The following is a 26,436-nucleotide window of genomic DNA, read 5'->3' as shown; positions in this document are numbered from 1 at the left end:
CTTATGATGACTATTATTTTGCAATAACAAAAATATAACTGAACATTAGCAGCAACATTCTACAATTAAATAGATATAGTATATATGAGAACAGGCCAAAGCAGTTCCAGAGAAACAAGTAAATTGTCTCTGCAGGTGGCTTAGACTTTTGTGGAACCTACCAATGCTTTTAAAACCTTTCTATAGTATTTCTGCCAGCATCACAAACCAGGGACATAGTCTTAATAAAAATCATGGGCTTCCCTGGTGGCGCAGTGGTTGAGAATCTGCCTGCTAATGCAGGGGACACGGGTTCGAGCTCTGGTATGGGAGGATCCCACATGCCGTGGAGCAACTAGGCCCGTGAGCCACAACTACTGAGCCTGCACGTCCGGAGCCTGTGCTCCGCAACAAGAGAGGCCGCGATAGTGAGAGGCCCACGCACTGCGATGAAGAGTGGCCCCCGCTTGCCACAACTAGAGACAGTCCTTGCACAGAAACGAAGACCCAACACAGCAAGAATAAATAAATAAATTAATAAACTCCTACCCCCAATATCTTAAAAAAAAATCATGGTAATGATATCAGCATTGTGTATGGGCAGGAAACATATTTACAGCTGAGGAAATTCCACAAAGTCTAATATCCATGAAATTTGCTGATTTTACCAGGTTCCCCATTAGGTAATGAGAGCTTTTCAGGGTTTTAGCTGGGGGCTAATACCCTGTATATTTTAGGTTCTGTTTTAAAGAAGGCAGTGTATGCTTTAAATTATGGCCTGATATACGATATATTCTGTATTTCAGTTTGAATACATGGGTTACGATATTAAGGGGTTGAAAGTGGGAATGGATCCTCTAACAAGTATGCTTCCCTATTTCCCTTAGACAAGTTTGTTTTTCTTTACTACAACTTGGAGACAGGCAGTTTAGAGGGTGCATTTCTCAAGAGAGCAGTGATTCTACCCAGGCATATGGACATAATATACTTAGATTGGAAGCATGCATACTTCTTAATTATTTTGAGCTCCTCTGCATCAGAATTCACTTAGAGAAGGGCTTACTCTCCTGGCTGTGGTAATTTATCCAAAATACCAAAGATAAACTAGGTTGCTGACACATGATAAGTGTAGGCAAAATTATGCCTAGTACCCATCTCAATACTCTGATGTCCAATAGTAAAATGTCAGTGGAAAGCTGTGGCAAACCAGTAAGACAAGATATATTTTCACATTGATTTGGAGTGTACAAAGATTTGGATCATCCTACCAGGTAAAGAACCCTGACCAGAGGATAAACGGCATGTGGAATGTTTATGAACAAAGTAAGTAAAAATATTAAGTTCAGTCTCTTGGTCATAACTAAGGTCTGAGAAAGTAAGATTTATGTAAAAGTACCTGGCTGATGGGACTTGGTTTCTGCTTTATTATCCTAGAATGAACAGTTTTATGAATGACTGGTAAGGAAAGTCTGTTCTTAACCTTTTTTTTAAAAAAATCCAAATATATGCTGCAGTTATTTTAGCTAATGCAGTTGGTATCACCCAGGAATTTTTGCCAGATGACTTCTGATGATTCTCAGGCAAAGGAAGAAACCTGTAGATGACCAGAGGGCAGAAAGGGATAAATCAGGTGAGCAGCAGCTATGGAGCTGAAGTAAGTCAAACCAAATGGGTGCCTGCACTTGGGCAGTGTTCAGGGCCAGGGATGGCCAGCCCACCTCTCATTAGATCTCAGCTATTTGCTACATTTTAATTACCAAAAATAAATTGAGCATAGAACAAACACAAACAGCTCTTCTCGAAACATAATTGTAAAAGTCAAAACGTATCCGTATGAATCACTCTTTTAGAAAGAAAACATTTAACAAACACATTTTCAGGCTTCACAAAAAAATTTTTAGAATTTATTTGCATTTTCAGTAATGTACATATTCTAGAGGAAATACCTGTACGTTCTGGTGATACAATTATTTTTAAATTGGAAGTAATTTTTGATATACCATATTAAAATAAATAAGAATTTCAAAAAATTCAGTAAGCTGATAGATGTCATTTATTTCTTCAATTATATATCAAATACTGAAATTAAAACTTTAATTAGACATGTCATTAAGTTTATGATGGGTAAAGAAAGTAAAATCTTTAATCTATTTGTTAAACTAATGCAAAGCTGAATCCAATATGAACATTTCTCTTTAGTGCTTTGCATTGATGCATGTTTACTACAACATATCTTTGGTCAAACAGGTCTGCTAACATCTTATATCCTTGGCATAACAATTATTGATGAATTTAAATTTGTAGGAGATAGAGACTGAAAAATAGCATAATAATCGTATCTTTCAGGTAAATATTTGTTTTTGACAGAAAACTACACTTTTGATTATAAATAGCAATTGTAGATTATGAGCTTTAATGATTTTTAAATATAGTGAATTGACATTTAACTTTAACGTTATCAATTGTACTGTAAATTAAAATTTTCATAAAATTATTTTAAAATTTTCCTATATTTTTTATTTTTTTCTAAAAATTATCTGTTCCCCTTAAAATATTGCTTACATTCTCTGTCCCTGACAAAAAAATCAATGATTCAATCGATCTCTTGTTTGAAGGCAGTGCTCAGTCTCTTGCACTAAAGGGCACACAAGCATACTTGCTGACTAAAGGCAGAAATGTGGGTATGATTATCTATGTGTTTAATGGAAATTTGTAGACCTTCCCTGGTGTGATGTGCCATCACAATTATTATCAATTCGTGCTCTGACCCCAGTAACACTGGGCAAACAGAAAGACTTATTTTTATGACAAATGAAATCATTACTCTTATGATATACTAGTCTCCTGTGATGGTTTCCTAATTTGTATGTTCTAGAGGAACATGTGAATTTTTTTTCTCTGTGGTCCCTGCATCTATCAACTTTGGCTTACATTTTGTGTGTTCCCCAGGATTCAGCATATTGTCAGTCAGCATATCACTTAAGGTTAAAAGTAAAGGAAAAATTGATATTATTAATAGAATAAACGTAAAATTATTAGTGAACCTTTGTCAGGAATGTTTGAGGAAGAGGGTAAAGCCACCTGGGAAAAGACAAAAGAAGAAGGGGACATGCCCACCAGTTAATGCTATTGTTGAATTCTAGACTTTATCTCTAGCTTAAGGCAGAGAGGAATGGGAATTTTGAAAACAGAATGAAGATGTTATGTTTTCATTAAGGCCATTGTGGCTAGAATGAACAGAATTGCCCATACAAGTCTTTACCAAACTTAGAAAGATCTATTCTCTCTTTTTCTTCTTTCCTGTTTTAACAAATTTTAGACAAGAAAACAAACAACATTTTGTGACCAAGAATACAGCAGTTGCCACACAGGCCAGCAAGAACCCAATCACATCCAAAGAGTGGTACTGGAACCAGGTGAGGTCGTGGGCAGCTGGCCGCGGGTGCTTGGCTCCTTTGTGGTGCATGACAAAGTCGATCCAGAAGACTGCTTGGTCCAGGGGCTTTACAGGCTGATCATGGTGAAGCCGTGATAACCTCATAGCATTCTCTTTATAACTGGTAGGCAAAAACAAACAAAAACATAGAAATTATAGAGCTTTTGTTTTCATTAAAAGTAAGCATACAATACATGATATGTGTTATGCAAGCCAAAATCCATAGGTGTGTTGAGAAAAACATTTTAATTCTTGCTGTGACATGAACTTTGCTGGTCACATAGCATGTTAAGAGTTGTGAAAGAGGGGTGTGGAAGAAATATATTCTTAATGGAGTGTGGTAAAATGCAAACATATAAAAAAGATGGAATAAATCAGTTGTAAATGTATAGCCTCATTTTTCCAAAAAGGAATTTTGGTATTGTGTGAATTATAGTTTCCAGGACTGTTCCAGACCAAGACTCTGAATAACCCTATTTTGAGAGAAAATACCCATTAGAGAGTCCATAAGCATGGCCTCTAATGTCAGACTAATTAATGATGACAGACATAGAAACTGATAGTCAACAGTAGTGAGACATTTCTGCAATGCCTGAGATCGACACTGTGATAATGCCTCCATTGCACACACCTGTGCCTTTGTGATGCAAAAGACAGTGTCTATATATTGGCAGTGTCAAGATTGAATGAAGATACTAAGGTAATTTTAGAAATGGCAAGGACATGGGTTTTGAGTTTTTGAGGTAAATAGAAATGTCTCACTAGCATAAAGCCCATAATCAATGTGGCATCACAAGAGCAATAGTTAACAACTCTAATAGTCTCTCAAACACCAATGGTTATATGTATGTCTTCAAAAGGCATGTTCTGAATTCACTGGAGATTTCTTGATGGCTGAGACAAGAATTAGTATGTTTACCTTTGGTTTTGTGTTAGAGATAAAAGTTCCAGCTTGCAGACATGAAGATGACAGAAGGTAGAGATGTGAAGAGATGTCCTGGTGCAAGTTGGACATTGTTGGGATCAGAGAAGAAGAAATGTAATCATCATTCACCAGTGAACATGATACACAACATCCAGCAGCAAGAGGTAATTTACTTGTGTTCTTTTTTTTGTGCACAGTGAGAAAGAATAGTCATACTCTCTCTTTTTGTTTTGTTGTTTTGTTTGTTTTGTTTTTCGTTGTTTTCATACTCTCTTTCAACCAGATTGAAATATAGGTAGAACTAGAAGAGTAGTTACACAAGTTTCATCCTAATACATTTTAGGCAAACTACAGTGGTGATAAGAGACTATCTGTTCAAATCATATTTTTATTCAAGGTTTTCTCCATTTATAGATAGAGATTTAAAATTTGAAATATGCATATACTTGACAGATACACTTGTACATGTGAATACAAATAAAAATACAGTAAGCCTTCCTACAAATGAGATAGGATAATCTATGCTCATTAAGATGATTACTTAATATTTGTTGTACACTGTTTTATGACAGTTATGTTAAAATATTATGAAATTGCTATGGTTTATGTATTTAAATATAAACTTCGTGCTCCTTAACTCCTTTAAGGAATAAGAAAATGGAATACAAATACATTATATATATACTCTACACTAAACACTTTTGTTCCCAGATAATTTCAGACTTAGAATTAAGTTTAGGGTTAAAGTTAAGGTATTTTTTTGTTTGTTATTTTTGTTTCTTTTTTTTGTTTTTTTTCTTTTTCAGTACCCGAGCCTCTCACTGTTGTGGCCTCTCCCATTGCGGAGCACAGGCTCCGGACGCGCAGGCTCAGCGGCCATGGCTCACGGGCCCAGCCGCTCCGCGGCACGTGGGATCCTCCCAGACCGGGGCACGAACCCACGTCCCCTGCATCGGCAGGCGGACCCTCAACCACTGCGCCACCAGGGAAGCCCAGTTAAAGTATTTTTAAAATAAATAATTTCAGGTATTTTCCTGGGAAATTCTAAGAGTATAATTTTTTCACATCAATAGTTTTCAAATCAACAAGAAAATTTAGTAAGCCTTCTACAAAATGAAGTAGAATTTTTAAAAATTACAGAATTTACCTACTCTGATATTTAGTAAAATGAACCAAATTATCAGCAATTAACAATTTGGTAATAGCCTAATAGATTAGACATCAAGATCATCATTTATGAGAAACAAAAGATCATAGTAAGCCTTGCTGAAACTCCTAACCTCCCTTTCCAGATCCTGATGATATATATAATATTCTGAAATATATGATTTGAATATATATGTATCTTAACAAAAATCTTTTGACTGCAATGTGAGTGGAAGGGGAAAATGGACCACCAGGGCTGACTTTTTAGGATGAGTTCAAGGCAGATATTGCGTGTCTTCCCTTTTGGAAATGAATACATTGACCACTTTGTCTAGAAAACGTTGCTGCTAGGGCTTTAACAGATGGTTTTTCATAGACTAGTTCCACTAAAAAAAGCTGCAAAAAATTCCATTTATGTTGACCTTCTCTCCTAACTCCTAAATTGCAGGTTTCAGTAATGTGAATGGAATATTACAAATATCCTTCAAGTTTTGCCTCTGAATAAAAATAATTGAGTCTGAGATAAACTGGAAACAAATTTTTTTTTTTTTTTTTTTTTTTTGCAGTACACGGGCCTCTCCCATTGCGGAGCACAGGCTCCAGACGCGCAGGCCCAGCGGCCATGGGTCACAGGCCCAGCCGCTCCGCGGCATGTGGGACCGGGGCACGAACCCGTGTCCCCTGCATCGGCAGGCAGACTCCCAACCACTGCGCCACCAGGGAAGCCCAGAAACAAAATTTAAAATAAGGTATCTATACAAATGTGGAGCAAATAGTGAAAGCAAGATGAAACACATGACAGCAACTTACACAATACTGGGGAAAAAACATAAAAATGACAGACTTAGAATGTAATTAGGCATAATACATAATTCAAAAGAAGAGGAAAGTTTGAGTAGAGTAAGAATGTGAGAGTTATGAACAAAAGCTCGAGGATCAGATTATGAAACAAGAGGAGGTAACAAAAGACAAGATGAGCTATTGAAATTAGTTGTTAAAAATAGCACTTTAAGGGATTAATAAGAAAATTACAAACAGTAAGTAATGTTCATGAAAAAGTGAATTTACTAATTTATGGACTATTTGAAGGAATCTCAGTAAATTAAGAAAGCAAAAAATGATTAGAACAATTAGAAAATAATAGAGAAAGAAAACAAACTCAAATATTTTAACATAGGGAATATTAAAATCTGATGTCCCTGAAATAGAGATAAAAAATGGAACTAAAAGACATTTTAATAAACAAAAAAATTAATTTCTGAAAAGGAAAATTGAATAATTTTCATCCTAGATTAACAGTGGTAAAAGAATACACTATAATCCCAGGAAAATGTAGAAAACAAATGATAAGGATATGCCATGTTTAAGTTTCTGAATTTAAAAAATACTATCTATTTCCAGGCTGAACAAGAAACTCTTAAAAAGTAATACTGATCAGAAAGTCCTCAAAACCCTACAGCAGCATTTAAAGCCAGAAGATCATAAGTAACCCTGCACAGTTCAAAAGGAAAGAAAGTGAGATCTAAGTATGTTATATTCAGATAGGTGTCATTCTCCCATCAAGTCAATGAGCAAATATTGTTAATTGTGATTTCAGGGAGTCCATGACTCTTTGATGAAAGAAAATTCCATATGAAGCATTCAGTTAAGAATGAATTCAAAATATTTTGTAGAATCTCTGATTCAATGGTGATTATTGATTCTCTTAAAATATGTGAAAAGATTAAATTACTGTGAGGAAAATAAGTGCCATAAATATTGACAAATTAAAAATTTAAGTAATATATATTAGAGATGAAATAACTTCCAATTTCAACTATTAGTGGCTAAAATTAAAACACATTGTTAAAAATAAACACTATGTATACATATATTAATTCTTAACCTTGGTGAGACCTTTCAGAGAAAAATATTAAGATATAATCATCTGTATCTAAAGTTCATATAGTTTATAAATGTAGTTTACAAATTTATTTTATCTTTAGCTAAATCAGATAAAATTTAAAATTTTGTTTAAAAATGCATATATAGTATCAATTGATATTTATAAAATTATTAACTACTCTAACTACTCCTCCCTGTATATATGCATATACTGATTAATGATATACACCAAGTGTTAACAATGATTATTTTTGAATGATCAATATTGGGTGAATTATCACTTCCATTTTTGTACTTACTGAATGGTTATAATATTTAAATAAACATATATATTTGTTTATAAAAAAAGCAGATTATCCAGAAAATTATCTAAGAATTTATGTAATCACCAACATTATTTATTTTGAAAAAACATTAATATAATATTTGAAATCTTAGTTTGTTTTATCATCTCAGACAATCACTTCAGCAATTTGGGAAATGAAATAATAAAATGGTTTTTAAATGGTCATGTTATAGTTGTTATTTGAAAATACACTAGTTAGAAATGCATGAAACATTGGACATTTTTGAGTATGATGGGTAGCATAATTAATGACAAGCCTTTAAAAGTAGTAGTACTTACAAAGGTTCATTAATGATTGTTCTCAAGGCATTGAGTAAATCTGCACTTGTCATTGTGTTTATGTTCACCTCCACAGCTGCTCCTTTGGCCTTCATGTGAGCAATGTTGTCAGGCTGATGAGCAAACATGGGAACTCCCACCATAGGCACCCCATGATAGATAGCTTCATAGATCCCATTGGTTCCACCATGAGTGATAAAACCTTTTACTTTGGGATGACCTAGTTTGGGGATTGGATGAGAAGCAGGTGAGGATTTCATGATACATAATACATTAATAGAATTTCAGAGAGAGATGGGGAAAAAACTATTGGATAACTCAATGAAGAAGGCAGTGTTTTCTACAAAAGCCAAGAACATGGGGAATTGCTATCTCAGATAATCATGATCCCCGAAAAAGGTGGAATTAACTTCCTCTGCATTGTCTAGAAAGACTTACTGAGGAGGCCATATCAGAACTGAAATTGAAACTTGGAGAGCGGTGAGAGTCTTAACTGAAGATTCTCTTTTATGAGCCAGAGTAAGCATCAATCTATAAAATTAATGGCCCATTCTTTAATTATATCTGCTTTAAAACTGCAAGTAAAATGTGGAAATTTAAATATTTAAAATGTTTATTGAATTTACTTGCTGTTAAGCAGCTACTTGCCCATCATCCAACTGTACAGCTTTTTTTTCTTGGTCTTACCAAGAAGACCATTCTGTGGTATCCAATCATAGAGCCGAGTATTGGCTCCTAACGTGGTCGGTTTCTTTCCTTTGTATCTCCATAAAACCTGTGGAAGACAGTGCTTTAATTTTGTAAGTAAAAACACAAAATTAAGGCATTTTAAGGCCATAGAGTTATTTATAAATCATATAGTGCATCTTAGGTGGTTTTTTTTTTTGACTATTTGAAAGCCTGTGTTGAGGTATTACATGAAGTATACAGAAGTTCATAAAAAGTTCAAACAACTGATGTTCATGTATATCTGTTACAGCAGTTAACTTTAAGTCATAAACAAAAGAATATTGCGAAGAAAGTTTTTCAAGAAAAAGTATACTAAAATCTGAAAACAGCAAATACCACTTGATGTTCTGAAAGGATAAAAATTATAATTTGTAAGTTTTATTAATTTAAGAAACACAGATTGTGTTCTAAATAATTTGTTGGATATTCAAGATATAATATATCATGTTTAAATCTATAACCATTATTTTGTTTTCAGATATTTTATAACTGAGTGCAGATTACTTTTCTTGCATAAAAATATAATTGAATAGAGAGGGTCATGAACATAATGTTCTTCCTTATTTCTTTGTATTTTGAGAGGAATTGATAAATGAGAGAAAAGTGCAGTTTGCTTCCCTCCCTGACAAGCTCCAAGGCATGACAGTTGTATTCCACATGCTTCAAATAGCTCCTGCTTTCTTGGAATCAACTCTGGGCCTTAATTCCCAAATGGAGACAAGTCCAAACACTTTTCACTTTCATCTTCTGTTTCAGTTATTTGTGAAACTGATCTAGGTTGCATAGTAGTTTATCAAGGAAGATTTTATTCTAAGCAGAGCTGCAGTCCTCTGTGCCTAACAGGCTGAAGATCCAGTGGAGAATCTGATGGTGGAAACCAGAAGCTCGTTTCTAGGGACAGGAGAGAGGGTTTTTTTTTTTCAGGTAGCATAAAAGGCTGACTCTCTTGTTCCCCAGGCTATGGCTCCAAGGAGTGAGGCACGTCTCAGGCAGGAAACCAGGCATGACTGGAGCAGAGCATCACCAGTGTCATCAGCAAAGAGTCTGGGACATTGACATATTGAATGACTTAACATCCCAGCCAGGCAGGTGTGAGGGGTGCACATGTCCTCCAAATTCTGAGTTCTAAGCATCCTGTTCTGCCCTCAATGGCCGGCAGGTGGTGCACAAACCCGCCCTTTCTTAGCCCATCCTCCTTTATGTGATAGTTGAGAGGAACATACAAAAGAGGTAGTTTGCAAACATTGATAAATAAGGTAAAACTGCTTGCCTTTACCTTTTTTGAAAGGGCTTATACTAATAGTCTATTAAATATAGTATTATCACTTAAAAGCTTTTGGAAGTGAGATTGTGAGTGAAGAAACAGAAAATAAATAGGACTAGTTTAGGCAGAATATGAGGGTTAAAAAGCATTAAAACGAACATGAATACTACGTAACTTTACTTGTCATGAGGCCATCCTAGTTCTTAAGTTTCAAATGTAATGTTTTCCAAAAATATAATTAGCTTTAAAATTTTTTTGGCTGCTTTTTGGATGATTTGTTGCCTTTCTGCCCTCCCTCCCTTCCTTCCTCCCTTTGTTTCTCTTTCTTTTCTTCCTGCCTTCCTGCCTGCCTTCCTTCCTTTCTCTCTCTCTTTTTCTCTCTTTTTCCCTTTTTTGTTTTTGAGGGGGAATGAGATAGAGGATTTCTTTATACTCTATTATTTAATGAAGTATCTTGTTAGGATGCTAACCTTTTGTTACATAATTTTTTTCTTTCTTTTTTTTTTTCTTTTCTGTATGACAATTTTCAGATTAAATACTAATAGGTGGCAAACTCTTTAACAGAAAAGTTTAAAAATAAAAATCCAGAGTTTTAACAGGCCTAAATAGTACACTTACAATTATAGAGTTTTATTTACTTTAATATAAAAATATAAAGAGACAGGGTGTTTTGTGAATGGAAGTATATAAAGAGTAGAAATCTAGAATTAACAAAATTAAAGTTAATTGAATGTCATAAATTAGAAAATATATACTGTTTGACAATAACACTAGGATCTTTAATTGTTTTAACTGTAGAAAATTTATCTTAGAAAGATTAGGCTTCTATTTCTAAACCAACTATACTTTAATTGAATCCTAATAAAGCCTAGCAATATAAAGTATATTCTTGAACATGATTCTACTCTACTCTATGTGTAATCTCTCTTTTCCTGGACCTTGAAGCTAACACACTTTAGAACTTTTGGAAAGAGTCAGTGCAAGTCATAAGGTTTCAAAGAGTAAAAAGTTATTAGAATCTTAACATTTTCATCTCTATTTCATTGAAAATAAGTGACTTCATAAAAAGATGTATTTTCATAGTAATGCGAAGGCTCAGTAGGCAAATGGTAAAATGTGCCCCAAATACATTTTAATGTTTTGAGACATTTTTACTTGAAGGTGGTACCAGTTCTTCTCAGTGTATGATGAGTTACAACTTTCACCTAGAAAGAGTACTATTAGCCACACACTCTCTCCAGTTGGCAGAGCAGCTGCCCACCATGACTGGAGTTTGTACTAACCTTCTGTGGAATCTGGGCAAGGGCTGAGGCAATGAGATTGGCTTTTCCTTCTGTGAGGATTTTGACCATTGACCCCAGAGAAAATACCACAATACCATCTTCGCCTGAACTTTGGACAAATTCTTCCATTTCCTGCAGAGATAAAATTCTTTCTCTTACACAAGTGCAGAATCACAGGGGGAAAAAGGCTCTCCTACATTTCTAAATAGGCAGACTCAAGAGAAGTGTCAGGGACATTGTTAGACTGATTCTGTCTTCTGCCACATAGAACCATCTAGTCTCTTTAAGAGGAAATGTATTTCTGAAAACTATGGCTTAAATATATAATGAGTGATTACACATAAAGCAATGGAACCAAACCATTATACAAAATGAATAGGCGATAAGAGGCCGATGTTCTCATGGTACGTGGAACTATTACTCCCAAGGCTTAATTTTATGAACCAACAGAGCTGGTGGCAAACTTGTAAAAATATTCCTTGGAAGGAAGCCCAAAGAAGGGTTCTGAATGAGGCTTTGAAAATTTTTAGCACGCCAGTTTACATCCAATAAATTATGAATAACTTGATCTAACTTCCTGTTGGGCGTTCAGAATATTTTTCTCATGTTTATTATTTCCCTGATTAATAGGGCTAAAAAATATTTTTTAAGAAATGGTATATATAGTAATACATTTGAAAAGATGATAATGCAGTTAAATTCCTGCTACAATCATGATAACACTTATGAGACAGTGTTTCTCTGCCTTCCCACAAGAGTGTGACACTAACTGCGTGCCCAAAATTTGAGCCTTAGCACAGATTCTCTGCAAATAAAATTCTCTTGATCATCACTTACAGTTGTGCAAACTAGGCATAGCAAAGTCTGGGATTGGGGTGTTTCACATAATCTATGTAATGTCACCCTCTAGAGATATGTCATCTCTTTGTAACTATATGTGGTCACCCTGCAATCACTATGTTTCTCAGTTTAAGGCTAATAAAATTACAATGGGAAGGACAATGCCATAAATGAAATTAGACTGCTATTTTTACTTAGTTAATGTTAAGAGAATATCTGATGTCCCAGGAATTGGTATTTTACCATTTTGATTCAACTCCCTAAACAGATAGTGATTGAATAAAGAAACATTACACACACACAAGCACATATGCAGGCACATATACACACAGGTATATTAAGATTTACACACTTACCTGTTTGATTTGGATTCTTGATTTAACTGTCATTTCTTTTCTATTCTGTGTATCCAGTGACTGGCATAATTCTTTCATCAGAGATATAAGCCAAGATTGGTATTGCCCAAATATCTATATTAATAATTGGGTTTGGGATGGAATAATTTTTCTACCTTGTGAAACATGTCTGAGTCATTTTTGTGAAATTGTCTGCATGTGAAAAGTGGGGTTGGAAGGATAAACATAATAGTGTGGCAAGGTATTACCTAATGAGCCATGGGATATGTCTTATCTCTTTCTGTACCTTTATTTATTTTAGATATTGGTTTACTATCTCCAGTAATAACACTCAATAGAGCTTGTCTTCAGCTATACCTTAGTTGGTGTGAAAAGCATATTCAGAATCCTGAAGTAAAGTTTTAAACTTCAATATTCATCTTACCCTAAACAGAAATCAAGAACTCACCTGGGAACACCATTTAACCTGCTATCTTCTACAGAGATTATGTTTGTTTACCCACAACCCAAGCAAATGAATATCTGTCTCTTCACTGCCTATTGATAAAGATAGTTAAATACAATATTCTTACTGTATTTACCTATTATTTTCCTTTGTTTCTCAATATTGTTTGCTTCTAATATTTCTGGCAGTCCATATTTATTCTTTAATAACATTGGAATATGGGTATATGATTTTCTCTTTTACTCCAAAAAAACCCCTGATATCATGGTCATAAAGAACCAATTCAGTGTTTGGGTTTCTCAGTTTTATGATTTCTACTTTATGTTGATGACTCCCAATTTATTTCTAATGCTCTCTGCTGAGACTAAACCTTGTATTAAAAGATGACTTCTAGAAATCTCCACCTGAAAACTCTTTAGACTTCTTAAAGTGAATTTGAAATGGAACTCATCATTGCTATCTCAAAAAAGCTTTTTCAACTAACTGTTTCCTGGCTCAGTAAATCTCATTGCTCTCCAAGAGGCCCTGTCTGATTCCATGTCTTCCATCAACACTTAACTTCTTCTTACTGACCAAAGCCTGTCAGTAAGAGTCTGCCCAAGACTCACGAAAGCATCTTTATCACTCAAATGATCATAGTAAATGTCCCTATTCATAACTCTATCATACTTGTTAGGAAGACTACAGCAGTCTTCTTAATGATTTCCAAGGCTCTAGCTTCCTGTTCTTCAATCCAATATCTATACTATGGACACAATGATATTTTTAACATGTCACATGGCAGACTTCATTCTCTGCTTAAATATCAAAGTAAAGTAAAAAAAAAAAAAGTAATATCATTCACAAAAGACCCCTATGATTTTGAAAATAGATTTGGTGTAGCAAACTGAAGACATCCAGCAGCATAGCTCTGTTATTGACACTGTGGAGAAGAATGAGTATTTGCAAATTACCAAGTCAATCATTCGTATACACAGAAAACGTGTTTTGCATCCAAGTAAAGAAGAATTCAGATGAGAATGTTCCTTTCTTAAGGATTCTATTCAGAATTGGTGATCATGTATACTGCAGGTTGGATAGCCTCCTTTTAGAATCATTACTACTTTGTAGTGCTTGGATATATGTCTGAAGTTATATAGGCAATGATTTAATTTGATAATAAAGAAGCAATTTCCAAGGACACTCAGCTTGAAATTGCCAGAGACTGGATGAGAACACTGCCTCACAATTTCCCACCAATATGTTATTGTTCTTTAGATGTCTTGTTCCATGCGTGTGACATCCTGCCTTGATTACTAAGTACTTAGGTGAAATTATTGTGTAAACCTGTAGACCACATTTTAAGAAAGACCTAGCTTAAAGTATTCACTAAGCTTCTATATTTGAAACAGTTATGCGCAGTATGAAATACAAAGCCAATAAAATGTGAGAACAAAACTGAGCAAAAGTATGCAAAAGTTGTTAAATACTTTCATAAGACATTCTAAATGTTATGCTGAGGACTTGCAAAACAAAAATATGGAATTAAACTTTACCACCAATCTTTTTCCTATAGTTATATTATTACACAAAATGAGTTATGAACACAGTGGAAAATTATATAAATAATTGATAAATGGCCATTAAATTTGAATTACCATGTAAATATTGTTATTGTTTGAATCTATTACTGTAATCCTACATGGTGAGTTTACTGAGATGCCTTTCAATTTCAAAGAATTCTTAGAGGTAGCCTGAATGTATGGCAAAAGCCTTAATGTAGGTGAGTTGGATGGAGGGAATTGAGCAGAGGACAGTTACCAATCTCTCGGTGGTAAGTCAGGCAAGCCGCAGATATCAACCTAGAAATAACTTTTCTAGGCTCTTTAGCTTATTCATTCCTTTCAAAGGCATGTGAGAAAACTAATATGCATAATTTCTGTATCACTTTTAAAAAATTAATACTTTACTTTTTTAGAGCAATTTTTGGATCACAGCAAAACTGAGGGGAAAGTGGAGATATCTCCCGTGTACCCTTGTCTTCACCCATGCATAGACTCCTTCAGTATCAACATCCCCCAAGAGAATCGTACGTTTGTTGCAATTGATGAACCCACACTGAAACATTATAATCATCCAAAGTCTGTTGTTTACCTTATAATTAACTCCTAGTATTATAAATTCTGTGGTTTTGGACAAATAATAAAGACATGATCAATCATTATGGTATCATACAGAGTATTTTCACTGCCCCAATATTCTTTCGTGCTCTGCCTATAAATCCCCCATCCCCATCTAACCCTCTAGCAACCATTGATTTTTTTTTTTTATGGTCTCCACAGTTTTACCTTTCCCAGAATGTCAGAGTTTGAATCGTACAGTAGGTAAACTTTTCAGATTGGATTTTTTCCTTAATAATAGGGACTTAAGGTTGTTCCATTGTTCCATGTCTCTTTTTGGCTCAATAACTCATTTTTTAGAGCTGAATAATATTCCTTTGTTTGGATCTGCAACTTGGTTGCTTCCAAGTTTATCCATTCACCAACTGAAAGGCAATGTGATTGCTTCCAAGTTTTGCCAATTACGAATAAAACTTCTATAAATATCCACGTGCACATTTTCGTGTAAACATGTTTTTAACTCCTTTAGTTAAATACCAAGGAGTGTGGTAGTATGGTAAGAGTATGTTTACTTTTATAAGAAACCACCTAAGTGTTTCCCAAGTGGCTGTACCACTTTACATTCCCACTAGCAATAAGGAGAGTTCCTGTTCCACAACTTTCCAGCTTTTGGTGTTGTCAGTGTTTTGCATTTTGGCCATTTTAATAGATTTGAAGTGGTATCTCATTATTATTTTAATTTGCATTTCCCTCAAAACAAATGACATGGAGCATCTTTTTATATGCTATTTGCCAACTATATATCTCCTTTGTGCAGTATCTGTTATGGTCTTTCGTCTACTTTTTAATCAGGTTTCATGATTTCTTCTTGTGGAGTTTTGTGTTTTTAAAAAACATTTTGGATAACAGTTCTTTATCAGACCTGTCTTTTGCAAATATTGTCTCCCAGTCTGTGCCTTGTCTTTTCATTCTCTTGACATTTTATTTCACAGAGCAGAATTTTCTAACATTTTGTTGAGGACTTCTGACTCTATGTTTATGAGAAATATTGATCTGTGGCTTTCTTCCCTTGTAATGTCTTTGTCTGGTTTTGACATTTAGGTAATGCTATCCTCATAAAATGAGTTAGAACTTATTCTCTCAGCTTTTATCCTCTAAAAATGACTATAAAGAATTAGTATAATTTCATCTTTGAATTCATTTTTGTTACAATTTTTTTATCTCTCCTTTTTTGGTTTTTCTTAGGATTTGCATCTCACTGCTTACACAGTTCATCTGTTTTTACATGTTGTCCACTTTTTCCATTTAGAGCCTTTAGCATATTAATCAGAATTGTTTCAGGTCCTTGTTTTGAAAATTACAACATTCTTGCCATCTCTGGTGATGATTGTTCTGACTACTCGAAATGTGTTTTTGCCTTTTGGTATGCCTTGTAATTTTTTCTTCATAGCCAGTCATGATGTACTGGATAAAATAAACTATTGTAAATAGGCCTTTTAAATGTGGTCATGAACTGTGGGTAGAGAGGCAGTCTACAGCCCTAAGATTGGTCTCAGTATTTTACTGAGTCTATGCCTCTGGACTCATCACAACTCTTTCTCAATTTTTTCTCCCACTTTACTTGGGGCAGGATGGTCTAGAGTTGGGTATATCCCTTTTCCATGTGGTAGTCTAGCGGGACCTGGAGTTGGGTATTTTTCTTCTGCAGGTCAGTTAGGCTCTGATAATACCCCAACACATTGTGTACTGGTTAACTAGTTTACCCTGAGGACAGACCTTTTTAGGAAGAACAGAGTGCTCTAGCTTCTTTCAAAATGATTCCTTTTCCCCTCCCCTAACTGGAAGTAAGGGATTTTTCTTTGATATTCACTATGGAAAATTGGTTGAGCTCCTGGAAATAAATCTCACAATATTGTGGGGACTCCCTTATGATTGAGTCCCACTGGATTTTTTAACCCTCAGATTTGTCCACACTGAACCTCCAGCAATTCACCAATTATAGTTTAGGTATTCCTACCCAGGGACTGGTTCCTGTGGTGATTTCCAATCCTGAGTCTCTGCTCTTGAGTGTTCAGATAAGCTGAAACTCTCTGTATATTCCAAAAGAATATACAGATACATTATTAGAATAGAGTTTGATAATTTCAGTGGATACAAAATATTGTGAAATGGCAACTGAAATTTGTGTGTATGAATAAAAGAAAATATAAGTAAAATATATACTTCAACTTCTAATTGTTGAATAATTGTATAAGAGTTGTGTAAACTATGTCTGATTAGAATTGTAAAGTCTTATTAAAACCCATTGTATGTCATGGAGAACCTAGGGGTAAGACAGGAATAAAGACACAGATCTGCTAAAGAATGGACTTGAGGATATGGGGAGGGGGAAGGGTAAGCTGTGACAAAGCGAGAGAGAGGCATGGACATATATACACTACCAAACGTAAGGTAGATAGCTAGTGGGAAGCAGCTGCATAGCACAGGGAGATCAGCTCGGTGCTTTGTGACCACCTAGAGGGGTGGGATAGGGAGGGTGGGAGGGAAGGAGACACAAGAGGGAAGAGATATGGGAACATATGTATATGTATAACTGATTCACTTTGTTATAAAGCAGAAACTAACACACCATTGTAAAGCAATTATACTCCAATAAAAAAAATTGTAGAAAAATAAATAGAGCTATCATGTGCATTGATAGGAAAATCAAAATTCATAAAGATGTCCATTCTCTCCAAATCAATCTACAGATTCCTTGTAATTCTTATTAAAATCTCAAAATCCCAAGGTTCATGAAACTTGATAATTTTTGTAGAATTTTATATTTAATTTAAAAAATCTACAATAGAAGAGCAAAGAGCTAAGGATAACCAAGGTGCTCTAGAAGAGATACAAGGGGATAGGGTATTACCCTTCTAGGTATTTTGAGCAGGATGACCAAATAAGATGTCTCTCATGTATCCTCCTACCCCTCAACAACAATGATTTGGCATTTATCCACAGACAAATGTGCCTTTGCTGGAGATTCAGAATACAGATAGGAGACTGTGAAATCCGGGTGCAGTACAAGACAGAAAAAGACCTTTTGAGAAGGCAAGTTTGCAATCAGATGACTGACCCATAGAGTGTGATCCTGGTTGCAGACGTGGAAAAAAGCTCTGTACCCCTGAGAACTCAGCTACAGCCTGTTTCTCTTTGGTTCTGTCACCAACACCATATGCCAAGGAACCCAAGAAGAGTCATGCCCACCTGCATGTCGAGTAATAAACACACAAACTTCAGTCTCAGCTGTGGGCCCTGAAGTGGCCCATGAACTGGCTCGAGCACCTATGGGATCCCTGGAAGCAAGTTTGCTAAACTTGGTCAGACTGTAGATTCTGAAAAGACCCTGTAACTGGGCTGCAGCCCCTCCCAGCCACAGTCCTCAAGTAGCCTTGCTGGCACAGCAACCAGGCAGGAGGCACTCCTGTCTGCACCCCAGGAGATCCTGAAAGGCTCCTATACTTAACTCCAGCTTGCTCACTGCCACAGTCTGCCTGCTGTCCTGAGGGTTCAGGGTCCCAGAGGGAGACACTTTGACCTACAACCTGGAGATTCTGAAAGGGCCCTAACTTGGCTCTAGCCCCTTCTAGCCACAGTCTGTGGAAATCCTGCTAACTTACAGACCCAGCAAAATACACTCAAGGCTGTGTCCCCAGGGATCCTGAAGAGTTCCCTACTTAGCTGCAACTTCATCACAGCTACAGTCCATTAGCAGATCTGCCACACAGGGACCCAGTAGGAGACACTCCTGTCTGTGCTCTCAGAGATACTGAAATGGCCATACACTTAGTTCCAGCTCCTCCCAGCCACAGTCCATAAGTCTAATTTTTGATGGATGGGTAGAGGATGTGGTACACACACACACACACACACACACACACACACACACACACACACAATGGAATATTATTCAGCCATGAAAAAGAAGAAAATCTTGACATTTGTGACAAAATGAATGAAACATTCTAAGTGAAATAAGTCAGACAGAGAAAAACAAATACTATATGATCTCACTGAAATGTGGAATCTTAAAAAAAAAAAGGCCAAATTCAAAGAAATGGGGAGTGGATTGGTGATTTTCAGGGATGGGCGGGGGAGACTTAGGGAGATGTTGGTCAAAGGGTACGAACTTTCAGTTATAAGATGAATAAGTTCTGGGGATCTAATATTCAGTATGATGACTATGGTTAACAATACTGTACTATATACTTGAAAGCTGCTAAGAGAGTAGACATTAAATGTTCTCACCACAAAAATAGTAAATAGGTGGGGTGATGGATGTGCTAACTAACATTACTGTAGTAAACATTTCACTATACTTCTGTGTGTATCAAGTCATCATGTTGTGCACTGTAAACTTACAGAATGTTATATGTCAATTATGTCTTAATAAAGCTACAAAAAAGAACAAGTACAAGAAAGAAAGATAATGAATAGAAGAAAAACCACTTAAGTAGTGAAATTTCTGAATGATAAAGCAAACATTGTAGTTAACTAGGGAAAAGAAGAAGCCTTGAATAAATAGTAATGGTACAACTCCTTATCCCTGGGCAAGGGTAAGAAGAAAGAAAGGAGAGGAGAGAAGAAGAGAGGGAAGGAGGCATGAAAGAAGGAAGAAGGAGGAACAGCAAAGGAAGGAAGGTGAAAAGAAAAGAAATTGAGTCCAACCTACAAAATACACAAAAATAAATTAGTAAGTAGATTAAAATCTTCAAAAGCAAAGCAAGACCATAGCTTCTTTGGAGACAATACAAAAGACAATCTTTATGCTTTCAGAGTAAGAAAGGATTTCCTCAAGTGCATAAAGAAAATGGTTAATTAATTTGACTCCATTAAGTTTAAAACCTGAAGGTCTTCATATGATATTTAGGACAATGAGAAGCACATTATAAACTCCCAAGAAGATGTTTGCAATACATGAAACTAACAAAGGCTTATATAGAGTATACAAGGAATTTATTGAATCCATAATGAAAGCACAAGCAAACCCATTAGAAAAAATGGGCAAAAGACATGAGAAAGATATTCACTGAAAAAGAAATAAAAACGGCCCATAAAATATGAAAAGTTACTTAATCTTAGTAATAGAAATCTAAATAAAACCTAAGATGCAATTTCAGACCTACCATATTGACCAAACTTAAAAAAAAATCATTATTTTGAGGAATTATAAAATTAGAACATGGCGACAGTTGCTGATGACTGTTAATAAAAGTCATTCAATCATATGCTAAGTAAGGATGTGGTACTGTGAGGACTAAAATGCTGTGTTGGTTAAGGTAAAATTTTGAGTCTTGGTTGGAGTATAATTTTTTGAGAAAAGTCTGAAATTACCTAGTAGGGGAAATATATTATATATATATATACAATTTACATCCTATTGATACTATTGCTCTGTTATTACAACAGAGGACATATACAAAAATGTTCATAATAGCAGCATTATATAAAAAAAATTGTAAATAGATAGTTGTCCACCCACAAAATGTCATGATGTAGTCACACAACAGAACACTATCTATAGAGCTTAAAAAAAAAACATGATTGCATCTTTAAGAGTACTGAGCATAAGTAGCCCATCTATGCTTGTATTTGTATAATATTTAAATAAACTAAACAATAGAGTGTTGAGGAAATCACATATAATGGTAGACATCAAATTTCCAAGAAAATGTTCACCAAAATCAGACTTGTGGTTTTTACTGGAAGAAGCATGTTTCTAAGAAACTGACGACTATCTATTTCTTAACTTGCTTGTATGGCACACAGAAGTTTATTTTATTATTTACATCAACTGTATACTTACATTTTTTCACTTTTTATTGGTATGATATTTTCTAAAATCTGAAACTTCATGTGTAATCTTTTAAACTATATAAAAATATTTTTATGTTGATGTAAATTGGTTTAAAATTCCTAAGTCAATTGATGAGCTTAAAAAGATGTTTGTAATGCATGTCATAGAAAGAAAGGCTTTAGATTCCCTAAAATTCCAGACCAGTTAGAGATCAATAGAATAAACAGTCCATAAGAAAATGGAATAATTGCTGGCCACCTAAGAAAAGGTCTGAAGATAAAGGTTAAATGTTTCAAAAATTTTAGAGGACATTGTGGCAGAGATATAAGTACCAAAGTTTAGGGCAATATATATATATGTTTTTTTGTAACACCAGAGCTGGAACAATCGAAGTATAGCTTTCACACTAGACCAGTTCAATGATTTGTTATACCTATTCATATGAATATTACTAAATCAATATAAAGGATAATGTAGATTTTAAAATGTTGTGTGGAAAGATGTCAAATATATATTAAGTGAAAAAGTAGGTAAACATGAATATTTACTCATTATTCCTACTGGTAAAAGAAAGAAAAAAATGTATATTTATGTTTAATAATACATAGACAATATCTTGATGTAAAAATAAGAAAAGTTAATAGTGCTTATGTAGGAGAAACATGAAGCTAATTAACATTCATTATATATACTTTTGTTCCATTCAAATTTTTTAGCAATTTGTATTAGTTATTTTTATCATAACATCAGGAATGAAATTATACTCATAGTGCATTCAGAATTGCTTAATAAAGAACATGAGAGTACAGCAATGAAAATCAATGACAGTACTTACAGTAAAAGAAAAACCTATTAAAGATGTTAGAGTTAAAAATTTGCCATTGATCCTAAGGACTGTATTTGTTTCATAATATGTATACATACAGAATCCTATACCTTTCCTCTATTTATGTATAATATGACAAATGTCCTAGAAAGTTATTGATTAGAACTAGGGCAGCATCTCTAATAATCAGAGTATTTTTCTAATTCTGTGTTTTGTGTTTATTTGTGAGGGAAGTATTGAGGCCAAGGCCCTAGTCTTATTTACCTTAAATCCACACACTGCCTATACCCAGGAAGTTCTTATCAGTTGTTAAATTATTTACTGTGAAATCAATTCAGTGTAAATTCAAAATCGTGTGTAAATCTAAGGATTTTTAAAGTGGGTTATTTTGACTATTATTTCTGTGAAACAATGTGTCTATTAAAAATCAGTGTTATGGACTGAACTATGTTCCTCTAACATTAATATATTGAAATCTGACTGTATTTGAACATAGGTCCTTTAAAGAGGTAATTAAAATTAAATGAGGTTATAAGAGTGGGGCCCTAATCTAACATGACAGATCACCTTACAAGAAGAGGAAGAGACACTATGAATTTACATATACAGAGGAAAGACCATGAGAGGACATAGCAAGAAGGTGGCCATCTACAAGCCAGAGAGATAGGCCTCAAGGGAAACCAGCCTTGACAACACCTTGGTCTTGGACTTCTAGCTTCCAGAACTGTGAGAAAATATACTTCTGTTTTTTTATGCCATCTAGTCTTTTAGATTTAGTTATAGCATCCCTAGAAAACTACTACATTAAGGAAGTTAAATTAGTTAATATTTATAATACCCAGTATGATCTTTCGTTTGTTAGTTCATATTTCTTCATGACTCTCAAAAATATTTGGAGTGATAACAAATGCTGGAGAGGGTGTGGAGAAAAGGGAACCCTCCTACACTGTTGGTGGCAATGTAAGTTGGTGTAGCCACTATGGAAAACAGTATGAAGGTTCCTCAGAAAATGAAAATTAGAACCATATGGTCCAGCAATTCCACTCCTGGGCATATATCCAAAGAAAACCGTAATTCAAAAAGATACATGAATCCCAATGTTCATAGCAGCACTATTCACAATAGCCAAGACATGGAAACAACCTAAATGTCCATCGACAGGTGAATGGATAAAGAAGATGTAGTATATATATACAGTGGAATATTACTCAGCCATAAAAAGGAATGAAATAATGCCATTTGCAGCAACATGGCTGGAACTAGAGATTATCATCCTAAGTAAGTCAGAAAGAGAAAGACAAGTACCATATGATATCACTTATATGTGGAATCTAAAATATGACACATATGAGCCTATCTATGAAATGGAAACAGATTCACAGATATAGAGAACAGACTTGTGGTTGCCAAGAGGGAGGGAGGTGGGGGAAGGGATAGAGTGGGAATTCTGGGTTAACAGATGCACTATTATATATAGAATGGATAAACAACAAGGTCCTACTGTATAGCACGAGAACTATATTCAATATCCTGAAATAAACCATAATGGAAAAAGAATATAAAAAAGAATGTATACATATATATAACTGAATAACTTTGCTATACAGCAGAAATTAACACAACATTGTAAATCAACTATACTTCAGTTAAAAAAAAAATATTTGGAGAGAAAGCCAGCCTCAGCTGATGGGATCAGATAAGAGCTAGATATGTGAAAATTGTAAAGCAAAACAATTCTTTATTAGAAAAAGCAAGTGATTAAAAATAGAATGTATGTAACTAGTGAAGTGAAAAATATGCTGTTTTTAACACCTCAAGCTGTAAACTCTTTTAAGTTTCTATTTAATTTTCCAGGTTTCTGTATTATGCTCCTCCAAGAAACATAAAACATACTAGGAAACTTTTCAGTATGACCAGCTATGATGAAGCAGTTCACATAGGACTTACTGAAGTTTCATCCCAAATTTATGAGAGAGAGAGGAATAGAAGGTACTCTGGTCCAACAAGAGAATGGTATAAATTTTAAATCTAATAATCTATGATATTCTAAATTTGTAGAGCAAAATTCAAAGAAAGTTAAATAACAAATTTAATCCCATTGTTAATATAGCTTAGGTTTCAGTTTATTACTGGAACCAGGCAAGAAGATTATCTTCCTCTTTCAACAAACATTACACTCTCTTTACCAATAAGAAGTCAAACGTCCTCCTTTATGAAAACTCAGTGTACTAGACCTATTTGTGATATACTGCATCTGACAAAAATACATCTTCCACTGGATTGACATTTAATAGCATGTTTTATATTTCATTTTGTTTTGGTAACAATCTTTTAAGTATTGAAGTATCCTACAAAATAGATGACTGGAAAGAAAGAGTAACTATAGCAAGATATTTCTTGCCTCCCCTTCCCAATTTTTTATTGAATAACAGTTCATTGCTATCAGTTGTGGAATTTTATGTGGAAGTGAAAGTTTTAAAAATATATTCCTTTCATCTTTCTAGACTTTTCTTAAACCTCCTTAGCTTCTTCTGATAACTACTTTAGAATGAAGAGCAGAGTCTCTTACCTAATACTTTACTGTAAAACTGGTCCCAAAGCTGAGTGTCAGTCATATTGTTGGAGCCAGAAGTCAAAGAAAATGGAAAGCATTAATTTTTTTACCCTTTCTGGAAATGTCATTTTGTCTGTTAGTCCTACCATGGCAACAGGCACATAGGAAGGCAGAGCTGGAAGTTTCCCACAGTATTCCTCCCTTGTGCTACCCAAGGAGAGCCTTAGCGTGTACACAAAAGGGACTCCCAGAAACTCAGCAATCAGCTCTCCACAGGGCATCACAGGGTCTATAATCATAACATTATAGTTGTTTTCCTGGAGTTTCTTTATGATTGACTGGTTGTAGACAACACTCTCACACAGAAGTGTTAAGTGTCTACTTATTTGAAGAAAAAATTCTTGCAGTTGTTTTGCTGATTGTTAGGGTGACAATGATGGCATGACGTTAACAGACAGGTCTGAAAAGTCATTTAGTGTATTTTCAGCAGTCTTTCTGTCCTGTGGCACAGGGACCACCTCAAAGTTCAGTGTGGAAGGCTTGTTGTGATCAGTGATGAGATTTTGTGGAGACACCCACACAGTTACTTCGTAGCACCTTTTTGTGAGTTTCTCCAAAATAACCTTTAGATTGAGCCAATGACTCATGTCACAGGGCCACACCAGGACAGTCTCACAGAATCCACAGCCAGTGAAGCTGAGCTGCAGCAGTAGAATTGCTGAAACCCATTTCTCAGACACCATGACAGCAGCTGCCTCACTCACTGCTCTACAGAGGTTGAATATTTGCTGGGCACAGAAATGAAGTGGCAATTTAGACATAGATCAAGTTAAAAATTAATTTCTAGAGTTAGGAAATGGCACTTACATGCAGAGAACTTTGCCAGTGTTTTTAACTGTGCACAGTACTATATGAAATTTGTTCAGGAGGAGGTATGAAATATTTATATATTTTGGAGGAAATGATTGCCACATCTAGGAGTTTGTTTTAAATATGTTAAAATAGAAAAGATATTTTTAAATGAAAATTTTAAAATGTGATAGAAGAAGCCATTTAAGTAAGTCTAGTAAATAATATGGTGTATCTTTTGGAACATGATGATTAATAATTTGGGTAAACATAAAATGTAGGTCTTGTCATAAGGTTGGTCACATGCTAGTATGTGGATAAAACACATACATCACATAATATAGAAGGAATATACTAAATACTGTTCAAAGGTACAGAGTTTCAGGGCCTCAGAAAATGCTGTCACTGTAATGTGAAGAAAAACAGACAAAGCTTCAAGATGGAGGGGACATTTCAGCTGAGCCCAGAAGCAAAGATTACAGGAGAAGGGTTCTGAAGGTAAGTAGAAGAGCAGGAGAAAAAGATGAATATGTAAGTCATGGTCATTTAAGTATACAGTTATTAGTTCAGTATGTATGGAGCAGAGGCTATCACAAAAGAACTGTGCAGAAAAGGAAAATATTAGTTAAAATAAGACACTGTGGAGAGCCTTGAATGCTATACTCTGGGTTCAGTTTTTTTTTTTTTTTTTTTTTTTCAGTACGCGGGCCTCTCACCGTTATGGCTTCTCCCGTTGTGGAGCACAGGCTCCGGACGCGCAGGCTCAGTGGCCACGGCCCACGGGCCCAGCCGCTCCGCGGCATGTGGGATTCTCCCGGACCGGGGCACAAGCCCGTGTCCCCTGCATTGGCAGGTGGACTCTCAACCACTGCGCCACCAGGGAAGCCCCTGGGTTCAGTTTTAATCTCCATAAAAATATGTCTACTCAAATTTTCGAATCAGGTTCAGAAAATGATCATATATATCCTTTAATAAAACTATTCTGGCCTCTAAATAGGATTTGAGTTGTAGAGAAAAAAGTATATGTAACTGGTTAAAAATTAAATATTAAGAAAGCAAGATTTGATGTGAGTATCAGGGAGAATATAATATTGATTTGTGAATGGAGAACATAGAATGAAAGTCTTAATGACTGATGGGAAGTGAAAGGTGACCAGTAGTTAACAAGGAAGTGCTTGGTTTATACTTTGAGCAACCAGAGTGTGATAATGACACTAGCAAAATCATGAAACACTAAAGGAAGAGTGGCTATCAGAAGAATTTTTGACCTGCAGTGTGTAAGTTAAAGACTGGACATGTCTGTGAATCCAAGAAAGGGGTAAAATTTAGAAGTACAGATTTTATGTCTAGTCATCCA

The 26,436-nt window shown here is 35.1% G+C and overlaps 1 protein-coding gene across 1 annotated transcript in view; it reads right to left on the bottom strand.

Moving 5' to 3' along the window:
• Window positions 1–3,256: 3,256 nt before the first annotated feature.
• Window positions 3,257–26,436, bottom strand: part of LOC309822271 (UDP-glucuronosyltransferase 2A2-like) — a gene marked incomplete at both ends in the record, with an annotated part of 46,369 nt that continues 23,189 nt past the window's right edge. Inside the window, 5 exon segments of the mRNA XM_082654012.1 lie at window positions 3,257–3,536; window positions 7,996–8,215; window positions 8,683–8,770; window positions 11,272–11,403; window positions 12,468–12,538. Coding sequence (XP_082510138.1) covers window positions 3,257–3,536; window positions 7,996–8,215; window positions 8,683–8,770; window positions 11,272–11,403; window positions 12,468–12,538 — 791 coding nt within the window.

Source organism: Grampus griseus, assembly GCF_964374135.1.
Source record: "Grampus griseus genome assembly, chromosome: 4".
Classification (NCBI taxonomy): domain Eukaryota; kingdom Metazoa; phylum Chordata; class Mammalia; order Artiodactyla; family Delphinidae; genus Grampus; species Grampus griseus.
Note: the sequence above shows the minus strand (reverse complement) of the source record. Positions and strands in the feature narration are given on the sequence as shown.